Source organism: Malaclemys terrapin, chromosome 10 (assembly GCF_027887155.1).
Source record: "Malaclemys terrapin pileata isolate rMalTer1 chromosome 10, rMalTer1.hap1, whole genome shotgun sequence".
Classification (NCBI taxonomy): Eukaryota; Metazoa; Chordata; order Testudines; family Emydidae; genus Malaclemys; species Malaclemys terrapin.
Genome location: NC_071514.1, coordinates 301,461 through 315,506, shown reverse-complemented (window position 1 = coordinate 315,506; position 14,046 = coordinate 301,461). Strand labels below are relative to the sequence as shown.

The 14,046-nt window shown below is 43.4% G+C and overlaps 1 protein-coding gene across 4 annotated transcripts in view; it reads left to right on the top strand.

The window, feature by feature from the left end:
* TP53BP1 (tumor protein p53 binding protein 1) overlaps nt 1–14,046 on the top strand; it is a 68,461-nt gene that overhangs the window by 12,411 nt on the left and 42,004 nt on the right. For all 4 annotated transcript variants that reach the window (XM_054040989.1, XM_054040992.1, XM_054040991.1 and 1 more), the window contains 2 exons: nt 4,199–4,404; nt 5,598–6,900. In XM_054040989.1, coding sequence (XP_053896964.1) covers nt 4,199–4,404; nt 5,598–6,900 — 1,509 coding nt within the window. The remainder of the gene's footprint in view (nt 1–4,198; nt 4,405–5,597; nt 6,901–14,046) is intronic.

The following is a 14,046-nucleotide window of genomic DNA, read 5'->3' as shown; positions in this document are numbered from 1 at the left end:
CTCTTATGTATAAATATATTGCATTGGAGGGGTGGGGAGCCGACACCTAAATTAAAGAATCACTATACCTTAATTCAGACCCCTTGTGCATTATAATACCGTCTTCAATTTTATAATCACATACTACTGGTTTCCACAGGACCCCTGCCTCATTCAGTACACGGAAAGGACAGTGCTCAATGAATGGGTAACTGTTCGATATTTTTCTTATCCTTGTTCAAAATGTGACTCCAGGCCTTATTAAAACATATACTATCCAAACCCTGTTGCTATGGTGTATTCATTGTGGCATCTGAGGGCTTCAGACATTATTTTCAGATGATTCTCTTACCTGCACCCATGCAAGGTCAGGTGGTATTATCCCTATTTTACAGATGAAGAACCAAGAAAGTGACATTAAAGCCAAAGTTATCAAGTGTTCACTAATTCTGAGTGCCCAACTTGAGATGCCTAAAGCTTGATTTTTTTTTGTTTTGTTTTTATTTTTTAAAATAGTACTTAGCATTTTTTAGCAACTTTCATGTTCAAAGCACAGAATCCCTTGGACTTCACTTACAGTTGAAAAGCTCAGCATTTCCGCAAATGTGGCCCCAGGTGTCTCAAGCTAGGCTCCCAGAAAATTAGAACCACACTACTAGTGACCACTGGTGAAAGGATTGATTTAAGTGATTTGCTCAGCATCTCATAGGAGCTTTGTGGAAAAGGCAGAAGTAGAATCCAGTTCTCTAGGATGACATTCAAATGCCTTAACCATTTGTGGTGGTCTTCATACGTGGGGAGCATTGCCTAGTAATCAGGGGTTTAGGCCCATTGATCTGCAGAGGGGTTTTTGGTAGGGGAGCTGGGCCTTCCCACTCTAGCCCAGGGCTCTGTAAGGGCAATAAAAAGGTCTGATGCCCAGGAGTGCCTTAAGGCTGCCTTCCCTGGGCCACTTCCTATCATCCCTCTGTCCACAGTTCACAGTCTGTACAGGAAAGCGTGAAGGGGGTCAGCTCACTGCATGGCACCTCCTTGTGTCCGGGCATGGCAGCTTTCTCCTTTTTGGGGCATCAGCTGCTTCCTGTCATGCCTTGGACCTCTGGCCAGTTCAGTTCTAAGTCTCTCCCCGTCAGGGGCAGTCTATAAACAAAACACAGAATCAATACACACAAACTGGGTTAGTATGTGAGAGAGGGAAATGCCTCCCTGTCAGAGTTTATGAAAAGTAGGTCCTCTCTTCCCTCGGGGAGGAACCTTCACGCAGCTGTGCATGGGAGATATCCTGCCTTCCCTCAGGAGCTGCAAGGTGTAGGTCCTCTCCCCTGGCCTGCCCACAGGCGAGCTGTTCTGCTCCTTTTAACTTCTTCTCCAGTCTGTGCTGAGCTCAGAGCAGCTCCTGAACCCCTTGTTGCCCAGTGTATGGTTTGTATATGCCATCATACCATGAGACACTCTTTGTTCTTCCTGCAGTCCCCTTTGTTCACCTTCCAAAGAAGCAGGGATCCTACAGAAAACATCCTCATTTGTTACACAACCCTCTTTCATTCCCTAAGCAGCATCCTGCCTGTGCACTGAAGAAGACGGGTCCTATGGAAAAATATGTGATTTAAAGTCTGTATTATCATCATGGATCCACAGAAGGGGGCTGAATTAAGGTTGCAAAGTCATGTACTTAGAAGTTAGGAAGTGTAAGTAAGTTTAAGGTTGCCTTTGCAACCTTAAACTTAGTTACACTTCCTAACTTCTAAGTACATGACTTTGCTACCTTAGTGTTCTTTTAAGATTTTTTTTAGGGCCCTACCAAATCCACAGTCCATTTTGGTCAATTTCATGGTCCTTGGGTTTTAAAAATCATAAATTTTATGAGTTCAGCTATTTAAATCTGAAATTTCACAGTGTTGTAATTGAAGGGGTCCTGACCCAAAAAGGAGTTGTGTGTCACAAGGTTATTGTAGGGGAGGTTACGGTACTGCTATCCTTACTTCTGCGCTGCCACTGCTGCTGGCAGCGCTGCCCTCAGAGCTGAGCAGCTGGAAAGCAGCGGCTGCTGGTCGGTAGCCTAGCTCTGGAGCCAGAGCTGCCATCAGCAGTAGCGCAGAAGTAAGGGTGGGTGGCATGATGTGGTATTGCCACCCTTATTTCTGCGCTGCTGCTGGTGGGGCACTGCCTTCATAGCTGGGCGCCCGGCCAACAGCTGCCACTCTCTGGCTGCCCAGCTCTGAAGTCAGTGCAGAAGTAAGTGTGCCAATACACCCTTCCTGCCCCCAAATAACCTTGTGACCCTCCCCCTGCAACTCCCTTTTGGGTCCAGACCCCCAATTTGATAAACACTGGTCTCCTCCCGTGAAATCTGTATAGTATAGGGTAAAAGACCAGATTTCATGGTCCGTGATGTGTTTTTCATGGCTGTGAATTTGGTAGGGCCCTAAACATTTTTAATGCAATTTCCCAAGGGGGGGGGGGGTGTTAAAGCCAGACAACTGAAAAATGCACAAATTCAATCATATAGATAAATATTGATCCCCTTATAGGTTGTCAGCAATGTTGGGACCTTTAGTTCCACAACACAGATCTCTACAACTTGAGCTAACTGAATAACTAACTGGTAACAGCAGTAGGCTGTTATCCTCTATGTAGATAATCCACTGGCAGGGGGAGAACACGTGTTTTGCTGGTGAGTTCATGGCTATTTGTTTGACAGCAGAAGAATGTCTTGACTCTGGAATCCTGGGTTCATTTCCAGGCCCTGGAAGGAAATGTTCTCTAACGGTTGGATCTATCTATCCCTGTTTCTTTGCCCCCTCTCCAAGTTTTTTCATTGCTTCCTGCTTTTTTCCTCAGTGCTGCCTGGATGCTAATAGAAGACACTGAAAAGAAGGATGATCTAACAGTCATGGTGCTAGCCTAGGACTTGGGGGATCTGGGTTTATTCTCTGCTCTGAGCAAGTCATCTTGGGTAAAATTAAAAAAAAAAAAAAAAAAAGTCTGTCACTTTTGAAAATGGCGCAGGCATGTAGGAGCCTAAAGCCTGTTGACTCAGTAAGATTTAGACTTCTAAGTCCTTTTGAAAATGGCACTTGGAGATCTTTGAAAATTTTACCCTTAGTGTCTCTCTACCTCAGTTCTCCATATGTGACATGGGGATAACATTTCCTTACTGCACAACAGCTGTGTGGGAGAATAATTACATTAAAACTTTTAGGTGCTTGGATGTTCTGATAATGGGGACCATAAAAGACCTACAATAGATCTTAAAATCCTGTGGCTGGAAACTGAAGCTAGATAAATTCAGATTTTTTTTCTATTTGTACTGTAATTAACCCTTGGAACAATTTCCCCAGAGCTGTGGTGGGTTCTCCTGCACTTGGAGTCTTTAGATCAAGATTGGCTGTCTCTTTTCTAAAAGATCTGCTGCTGCCCAACCAGAAGTTACGGGCTGGATGCAAGAATCACTGGGTGCAATTCTCTGGCCTGTGTTATACCAGAGGTCAGAGTAGATGGTCATAACGGTGCCTTTTGGCTTGAAATTCGAGAGAACACTGAAGACACTTTTCCCCCCTGCCCTGTTTTGGTGCCCAGTGCCATAGCAGACCCCAGTCACTGGGAGGAACCATTGCAGGAAAAATCCTGCACAGCCCTGAAATGGAATGTGCTCAGTTGCTCCGTGGTATGGTGCATGCATGGTTCAGTTGACATTTAGGAGCTGGGTGGGGATGGAGCATGCTCAGTGTGGGAGAATAATGCTGCCAGACTCTACAAACCTTTACTGAGCATGTGCAAACAGATTGTGTCCCTGTCGTGTGTCGTGTCTTCCCCCCCCCCCCCCCGGGTTATAACATGGGTACATTTAGGTTTATTTTCGCAGGGACATCCCTGACACCAGGTCAAACCCTCTGGCAAATCTCAAGTCCCTTATTCAAAACAGAGATGTGCTAGAATTTCTCTAACAAAATGGTTGCATGAATTTTTTTTACATGGGCAAAACATATTGTTTCCTAGCCTGGTCCTAGGAAATGGCTGAACCATTTTTGTTGATTCTTCCCAAAATAATTCAGCTTGAGGCAGATGCCTCATGAAAAATGTCAACCCAAACGGTTAGTTTTGCAAAGCTATCAGCAACTAAAAACAGGATCTTTTAATGGAATATGTTAGGCAATCTTAATTTTAAGGTGTTGCTTGCAGCTATAATTAACTTTTTAATTTCCCTCTTTCAAATCAGATGAGCAGATGGATATATCTGCTCCAGCAGAAGGAGGAGACCTTCTACAGGAGAAGCAGAGAGGAGATGAGCCAGTAGAGATTGGCAATCCACCTCTCCCACCAGGACCGCATGTACTACCACAGGTTTCAACTCCTGTATCCCAGAGCGCCCCAGCCTTTGTTCCTGGATCCTTCCCTATACCATCACAACCAGAGTTTTCCCATGTGGGTATTGAAGTGGAATTTCTCCCCTCAGTTTCTTCCTGTACCATGTTCCCTTAAGTTTTGGTACATGGTTGATTGTAGGGGATTGGTTTCTGGCTCATTCCCTGTACCCTGAGGTGTGGGGTTCTCCTGCTTAGTTGGCGTAGAGATCTTCCTGATCCCCACTAGTTATTCTATGGTATTCTGTTACACCCACCATGTACCACTGTATTCTTATAAGAAAACTGCAATGTGATTTAAGAGACTCTTATCTGATTTATTCTTGTGCCTCTTTTTTTAGTCTGTCCTAGGAAACACGTGACATTCTCTTTACAATGTCTTTGGAAGTCTCTTTCTGATTCTGATTTGCATATCCTATGTCTCAAACTACATCCTTGGGCTAGTCTTCTGCTGGGATATGTCAGTAAAATGGGGGCTGTGAGAGACCTGTCTTTATTATGGAGAGTGAAGCACTGATATTTTGTAGTACTGCATTTAAAACATAGTCTTTTAAGGGCTATAACTAATCATTGCAGTTTTCCTTTAAGAATTTCCTGTCTAATGTCATTTTGGTCTTGCATCTTTTGCTACAGGAAGTGAGCTACCCTTTTTGAATTGTGGACTCATCTGGGGCTTCTTTATGACAAGACTTATTTTCATCCACCTAAGAGCAAGTGATGGTGGGGGTGGGGGGGTTAAGGTTCTATTGGGAGAATTTAACCAGGACACACCAGTTAATAACCTCTCTTCCTGAGGAAAAGGTGACTTTGGTGCTCTGATATTGTGGCTGGTTTGTGCCGTAGAAAAACTTAATAGAGCATAGCTTCCTAGCACCCAGCTGGCAACATACCACCTTTCTTCCTTCCCTGTGTTTATGCTGGGGTGGGGTCATGTGAGATCAAAGAGGTATCAATGATCGCACCTCTGACTACACACTCATTTCTTTTGAGATGATGATGATGATGAATGATGGTTACGTGCCTTCCCAGCAGGAGGGCAGTTATTGCTCAGAGAAGTGGAAAATAGTCCCCTTAAAACTTGAGTTTCTGGATGAATTTTCTGTGGCCCTGAACCCAGGTCCCTTACTAGGAGATGGGGCTGCTTGTGTGCTGTTTGGGTGCCTAATAGATGGATCAGATGCCAAGCATGTAGGCTGGCTAGAAGAATGTGAACTATAGAGTTCTTAATTTTTCTTCTCTTTTTATCCTTTTTAGGATATTTTTATTTCAACTCCGAGTCTGGAGGAGAAGCCTAGTGGAGAAGAGAAGGGTGGAGTTTTACCGGGTTCATGTTTGCCAGCAGATGTCTCTGAAACCACAGAGGCTCTGCCAAAGATCCTCACAGGAGATCCTGAATTGTCCTGTAAGCTAGTACTCTCTGCAAGTGAATGCAGTCAGCCCATTAGGACAGAAGGCAACACAAGCTCTCTGAAAACCAACCAAGACAGTGAAAACACACAGACTGAGATGGATTCTACACTGCAAGCTTCAGAGCTGAAACCCTATTCCACAGAAAGTTACAGCATGCAACTAAGGCTGAGTGAGGACAGCCAAGCCCCGCTCAGTGAGAACTGTGAAAAGCTGAAAAGAGAGGCTGTGTGGGCTACAGGAGAACCTACCATTTGTCCTGTTGCTGAAGGTGTAGCAGCAGAAGGGTCTGTAGCACAGATGGCTTGCATTGATCTCACATGTGATTCTGGAAGCCAGACAGCTGCAACTCTGTCTGTTCAGTCTGAGACTTCATCACACACTCTGGGTCAAGAAGCATTGACTGAGATCAAGGAAGAGTTATCAGGAGAGGCGTCTGAGTTTGAAGCAGTCCCTAGGACTCTATGTGAGGAACAAGGAGGAGAAAGGCAGGCAGAAGAGAAGCAGCTAAATGAAGAGGGATCCTTTGACCCTCTAACTCTGTCCCAGGGGCTGATTCTTCTAAGGGAAACGCAGGAACATGAAGGCCAGGAAGTGATGGAAGTGGAATCCAGTGAGGCTTTTGGCAAAAACTCAGAAAAACTATGTGACCTGAGCCATGGGTTGGTACAGATGGATCTAGAGACCAGGAAAAAAGAAACATCTAAAGATTTTAATGTGGTCACTGAAGTTAAAAGCATGAAGGATCTGTCCCTGAAGGCTGCTCCAGAAGATGTGCCAAAGCTCAGTGAAGTTCCCCCTCAGCCTTTTGTGGGAGAGTCATTGCAACAGCAGGAAAGCTCATGGCCCCAGGTAAAGGTGGATGTTGCCCCAGGATTAGCATCATGTGCCAAAAAGTGTCCAGGCAGTCAAGGAAACAGGAGTCAAGCTGAAGGTGACCTGGAATTGAAGCAAGTTCAGAAGGATGAGCAGCCACCTCCAGCTCCTTTAGAGAGAGGGGATGAAGTGCCAGCAACACCGCAGGAGAGCCAGCAGCCACTTCTGATGACCTTGGAGAAGGCAGCGGATATGCCTGAAAAACCATTTAAAACAAGTAATCTGGAGCAGGAAGAGGAGAGGGCAACTGAGCAATCCCCCTGTCTATCCAGTGGTAAGTGATTTAATGTAGTAGTTCTGCTGTCTCTCTGTAATGTGTGTTTGTAATGCAGAGGAACAGGTTTGTGTAATTCTCAAAGCTTCCCCAGTAGGGCTAATCCCATGCTATCTAAGGGGCATATTGTGTTGCAGTGGTATCTAAGTGTAGAGCTGCTCCAGGACTTGATACTATTTGCATAACGTGCATTTTTTTCTCTTCTTGGTTCTGCTGATACCATCCTCAACACTAAGGTAACTTCTGTGGGTTCCCATTTCCTTCTTTCCTAACCACTTCCTCACTCTATTATTCTGGGATTCTGTTGCCACACAACCTTGAAAACACACAACACTCTCACACTGGCAAATGCTCAAGGATTTTTAAGACTTAGTGCTTTTGTTCCTAGTGAAAAAATTAAGCACGGAAGGGAGGGGACTCCTGTGGGAGTCTCATAGACTTTAATGTCAGAAGGGACCATCATGATCACCTAGTCTGACCTTTGACCTGCAGTATGCAGGAGAACCTCACCCACACCTGAAATAAACCCCTAACCTCTGGCTGAGTTACTGAAGTCCTCAAATGATGATTTAAAGACTTCAAGTTACAGAGAATTCACCATTTACACTAGTTTAAACCTGCAAGTGACCCATGCTAGAGAAGGTGAAAAACCCCAGGGTCTCAGCCAATCTGACGTGGGGGAAAATTCCTTCCCGACCCCAAATATGGCAATCAGTTAGACCTTGAGCTTGTGGGCAAGATCCACCAGGCAGATACCTGGGAAAGAATTCTCTGTAATAACTCAGAGCCCTCCCCATCCAGTGTCCCATCTCCAGCCTTTGGGGATTTTTGCTACTGGCAGTTGCCGATGGGCCACATGCCATCGTAGGCAATCCCATCATACCATCCTCTCCATAAACTTATCAAGCTCAGTCTTGAAGCCAGTTAGGATTTTTACCCCCACTGCTACCCTTGGAAGGCTGTTCCAGAATTTGCCTCCTCTGATGGTTAGAAACCTTCATCTAATTTCGAGCTTAATATTGTTGATGGTCAATTTATAGCCATTTGTTCTTGTGTCCACCTTGATGCTTAACTTAAATAACTCCCTCTTCCTCCCTGGTATTTATCCCTCTGATGTATTTATAGAGAGCAATCATATCTCCAGGCCTCTCTCTATTGCTTTCATAGTAGTCTCTTTGCATTTTCATGTTGAGTTTCTTTTCTTGTTGGGAAGAAAAGAGTAACTTTGAGGTAGATTTAAGGTGCCACAAGTACTCCTGTTCTTTTTGTGTTCAGACAGAGAACCTGACCATGGATGCCTCTACCCAAGTCTTGGTGTGGATTTGCAGAGGCTGTGACCTTTATTTCCCCATCATAGAAAGCCAGGCTGGCCAGAGCATGCAGTGTGGCAGGTGCCTAGTGGTAGAATCTCTCAGGCAGTAGATGGAAGAGCCACAGGAGGAGGTGGCCAAGCTCAAGAGCATCCATGCACATCAGAAACTCATTGAAAATATGTATATGGAGACCTACAAGGTTAAGGAAGCAATCCAACTGGAGAGGACTTTGGAGGATAGAGCTAAAATTCAGAGGGATCTTGATAAAATTGGAGAACTGGGTTATAGACGACAAAATGAAATTCAACAAAGACAAATATAAGGTGCTACACTTAGGGAAGAAAAAACAAATGCACAAATACAGAATGGGGGACAACTGGTTTGGCAGCAGCACTGCTGAGAAGGATCTGGGAGTTGTGGTGGATCACAACCTTGACATGAGTCCGCAATACAATGCTGTTGCAAAAAAAGCAAATGCAATTTTGGGTTGCATTAACATAGACCTAGTATGCAAGTCACAGGAAATGATAATACCGCTCTACTTGATGCTGGTTAGGCCTCAGCTGGAGTACTGTGTCCAGTTATGGTCACCGATGTATAGAAATGATGTAGAGAAACTGGAAAAGATCCAGAGGCGAGTGACAAAGATGACCAAAGGGATGGAATGCAGGCCATATGAGCAAAGGCTGAAAGACCTGGGTATCTTTAATTTGGAAAAGAGGAGATTAAGGGCGGGACATGATAGTGGTCTTCAAATACCTGAAAGGCTGCCATAAACACAATGGAGAAAAACCTGTTTTTTCTCTTCCCACAGGCAGGACAAAAGGCAATGGGTTCAAACTATAGCAGTTTTAGATTAAATCTCAGGAAAAACTTCCTAACGGTGAGAACAGAACAAACTGCCTAGAGAAGTCGTGGAAGCTCCTTCGTTGGAGGTTTTCAAAAAGAGGCTGAATAGCCATCTGTCTTGGGTGGTTTAGACTCAACAAATCCTGTATCTTGACTGGGGGTTAGACTAGATGATTCTTGCGGTCCCTTCTAGACCTGTGGTTCTAAGATTCATCCACGTGGGCACTAATGATACTGCGAAGTATGATCCTGAGCAGATCAGAAGTGACTACAGGGTGCTGGGAGTGAGGGAGAAGGATTTGGGGGTTCAGGTGAAGATCTCCTCAAACCTTCTGATCAAGGGTAGGGGTCTGGGCAGGGACAGACACGTTCTGCAGGTGAATACGTGGATGGTGTTACCAGGAGGGCTGCAGCTTCCTCCACCACGGGATTCTGTTCTGAGAAGGACTGCTGAGCAGAAACGGGGTCCACCTATCAAAGAAGTGCCAGGGTATCTTTGTATACAGGCTGGCTAACCAAGTGAGGCAGGCTTTAAAATAGGTTTGATGGGGGCAGAACACAAAAGCCCACAAGTAAGTCCAGAACATGGATACCTGGGAGAAGAGTCACAATCCCAGGAGAACATAGGCAATGATAGCAGGAACAAAGGCAAGACAAGGGAATATGGAAGGGAATATTGATGAACGTCTTAGATGTCTATGCATTGAATAAACAGTATAAATAATAAACAGGAAGAACTAGAAATACTAATGAATAATCACAATTGTAATATAATTGTTATCAGAGACTTTATGGGATAATTCACACGACTGGAATATTAACCAGATGTCCTGATTTTATAGGGACAGTGACAGTATTTGGGGCTTTGTCTTATACAGGTGCCTATTACTCCCCACCCTCATCTCTATTTTTCAGACTGGCTATCTACCTAGTCAAGATAGAAATGGGAGGCAGACCTGTTGAATGTCTCTGGGTAAGGATAAAAGGGGTAAAAAACCAAGAGTGATGTCATGGGGTTTACTATAGACCACCTAACTAGGAAGAAGAATAGACAAAGGTGGTGGATTTTTTTTTAAACTAACACAAAATCATCCAAAGCACAGGACTTGATGGTGGTGGGGGACTTGAACTACACAAATATCAGTTGGGAAAATAATACAGCAGAGCACAGATTATCCAACAAGTTCTTGGAAAACATTGGAGACAACTTTTTATTCCAGAACATGGAGAAAACAACTAGAGAAGAGGCTGTTCTTGATTTCATTCTGACATGTAGGGTCAAAATTGGTTGAGAATTTGAAGGTGCAAGGCATCTTGGGTGAAAGCGATCATTTCATGATTGAGTTCATGATTCTAAAAACCTTCACAATGATTTTCTGGGTAGATGAGCCACTATGTGCTTTGTAGGCTCATCCATTATAGCAATATGTATATTGCTGTGATCATGGCAGATCTTACAATGTGGCATAATTCTGTTGAGCTAAATTAACTGCTCAGCAGGAAGGTATATGTTGGTGAATCATCTGGCAGATTCAGATAGGGCAGTCTGGGACCTGGACCAATGAAACATATAAAAATATTGGACTAGATAAATTCCATCCCCTGGGGATGAGTGGCCCCTGCAGGATTGTCCCCTAAAGCTTGTTCTGCATTGTTTGTTCAGGTGATTAGTCTTTTTAGGTCTGCTCTTAAAAATTATATATATATACACATAAAGTAGTAATCTCACTGTCAAATTTTCCTATGTTGTAGCCATGGTGGTCCCAGGGTATTAGAGAGACAATGTAGGTGAGGTTATAAGTTGGTCCAATGAAAGATATTCCTTCACCCATCTTGTGTCTTTTAAGACATTCAGCTTAAATTTCCCTTGCTTAACTTCAGCCCATAACTGCTTACTACTCTAAATCGTGCCACTCCCTCTTTGTTTTCCAAAGACTTGTATAGCTTTATATCTTTCTCTTCTCTCTCACTTCCTCCATCAATCTTCAATTGGCCAAGATATACTAATTTCTTTGAATCTTTCCTAGTCAGTCTGTTTAGCCCCTTAATCAGTTTTGTTGCTGTTCTCTAATAAAGTACTTATGTACATTTTCCTTCCTTTTTTTTTTTTTGGTTGCCTTTTATGGCATCTTTAACTTCTACCTGAGAGCTTTTCCAACTTCTTTTATATTCTTTTTGGCTCTCTCCCCTTTTCCTCAGTTATTGTGACATGGAACACTAACTACTGGGAATATGTGACCCTCCTTGGAAAGGTCAAGGAAAGGTTATACCTATACTGCAATTAAAAACGTGCCTGGTCAGTGCCAACTGACTGAGGCTAGCAGGACTCTGGCTAAGGGGCTGTTTAATTGCGTTGTGGACTCGGGCTGCAGCCCAGGCTCTAAGATTCTGCAAAGTGGTAGGGTCTCAGACTTTGGACTGCAATCCGAACCCAAACATCTATGCCACAGTTAAACATCCCTTTAGCCCAAGCCAGCTGGTATGCGCCAGCCACTGTTTTTTAATTGCAGTGTAGGCATCCCCGAAGTGGCAGACTTCCTTGTGCCTGAACAGAAGCTGTAAGTCCAAGTGTTCGAGGGAAGTTTGGATGAAATGAAATCACTGAACATTACTTGTGTGTGTCTTCAATACCAAACTTGGTGAAAAGTTTGAAAAACATGACCACATAATAGGATGGAACAATCCAGTGAATGAGAAGAGACTTCTGGAGTTTGAAAGTATGATGAAGATCATAAGCACATTATTTAGTGAGATGGAATAGAGACATGGAGAAGTGTTATGTCTGTGGATATTTGATTGGGGGTAGAATATGGAAATTCATAGATTCCAAGGCCAGAAGGGACTGTTGTGATCCTCTAGTCTGACTACCTGTATAACAAGGCGACGGAACTTCCTCAAAATAATTCCTAGAACAGATCTTTTAGAAAAACATAGTCTTGATTTTTGAAAATTTTCAGTGATGGAGAATCCCCCATGGCACTTGGTAAACTGTTTCAATAGTTAATTACCTTCGTTGTTAAAAATGTACATGTTATTTCCAGTCTGAATTTGTCTCCCATTAACTTCTCTAATTCTTTTTTGAACCCAGTTATATTTTTGGCCTTCACAACATTCCCTGGCAATGAGTTCCACAGGTTGACTCTGCATTGTGTGAAGAAGTACTTCCTTAAGTTTGTTTTAAACTGGTTGCCTATTAATTTCATTAGAATACCCTGGTTCTTGTTTTATGATAAAATGTTAAATAACATAGGACCAAGAACTGATCCTTATGTGACCTCACTAGAAACACACCCGTTTGATAATTTCTAGTTTGCAATTACATTTTGAGACCTACCAGTTAGCCATCTTTTAATCTGTTTAAGGGGATAGAAGTGGATGTGGGGAGCAGTAGACATGATATATCTGGATTTTAGTAAGCTTTTGATGCAGTCCCATATGATGTTCTTATGAGCAAACTAGGGAAATATGGTTTAGATGAAATTACCATAAGGTGGGTGCACAATTGGTTGGAAGACCATACTAAGAGTAGTTATCAATGATTTACTGTCAGACTGGTTTCTCACTTCTCAATCAATCAGTAGCATACTTACCAACTTCCTTTCCTAAGCCTCAGACTCATAAGGATGAGGAGGGACTTAACACTTAGGATGTCAGGAAAGTGTTAGCTTTTCACTTGGACAGGACTAAATCGTTTAGATCATCTTCACAACAGTTCGTGATAGTCACGGATAAGATCCAGTCTCGTCTCAATGAATCTCGTGTTAGATTTCCTCCTGCATATGTTTGTGCTACAACGTTGCCAGTGTAACTACACTAACCAGAGTGAGACTGCCCTCAATGAGATCACAAGCATCTTCTGTAACATTTCTAGCTCAAATACCTATACAGGATGTTTTTAGAGCTGCAACTTGGTCATCAGTATATTCTTTTGCATCTCATTGTGCCGTCTCTCAACAGGCTAGAGACAATGCCAAATTTGGACGTCCTTCAATCATTATTTAGGTAGACTCCGATCCCACCTCCAGATTGAACTGCTTTTGAGTCCCCTGAAATGGAATGGACATGTGCAATCAATTGTAGAAAAAAAGGTTACTAACTTGATCTGTAACCATTGTTCTTTGAGATGTGCTGTGCATGTCCGTTCCAGGACCCCCCTCCTTCCCCTCTATACTGGAGTATGTCTGGTAAGAGGAAACTAAGCAGGGTTGGGGAAAGCTCTACCCTTTATACCATCGTGCAGCACTAAGAGGAAGTGGAGGGCTATGCACTGCCCTGATGGGTACTGCTAAAGGAAAAATCTCAGCTGACACATTGGGTGTGCACACCTTGAGTGGACTGGACATGTGCAACACATCTTGGAGAATAACATTACAGAGCAGTATCAGAGGGGTGGCAGTGTTAGTCTGGATCTGTAAAAAGCATCAGAGTCCTGTGGCACCTTATAGACTAACAAATGTATTAGAGCATAAGCTTTCGTGGGTGAGTACCCACTTCGTCAGACGCATGTAATGGAAATTTCCAGAGGCAGGTATAAATATGCAGGCAAGAATCAGTCTAGAGATAACGAGGTTAGTTCAATCAGGGAGGATGAGGCCGTCTTCTAGCAGTTGAGATGTGAACACCAAAGGAGGAGAAACTGCTTTTGTAGTTGGCTAGCCATTCACAGTCTTTGTTTAATCCTGAGCTGATGTGTCAAATTTGCAAATGAACTGAAGCTCAGCAGTTTCTCTTTGAAGTGTGATCCTGAAGTTTTTTTGCTGTAGGATGGCTACCTTTAAATCTGCTATTGTGCGTCCAGGGAGGTTGAAGTGTTCTCCTACAGGTTTTTGTATATTGCCATTCCTAATATCTGGCTTGTGTTCATTTATCCTTTTACATAGGGACTGTCCAGTTTGGCCAATGTACATAGCAGAGGGGCATTGCTGGTACATGATGGCTTATATAACATTGGTGCACGTCCAGGTGAATGAACTGGTGATATTGT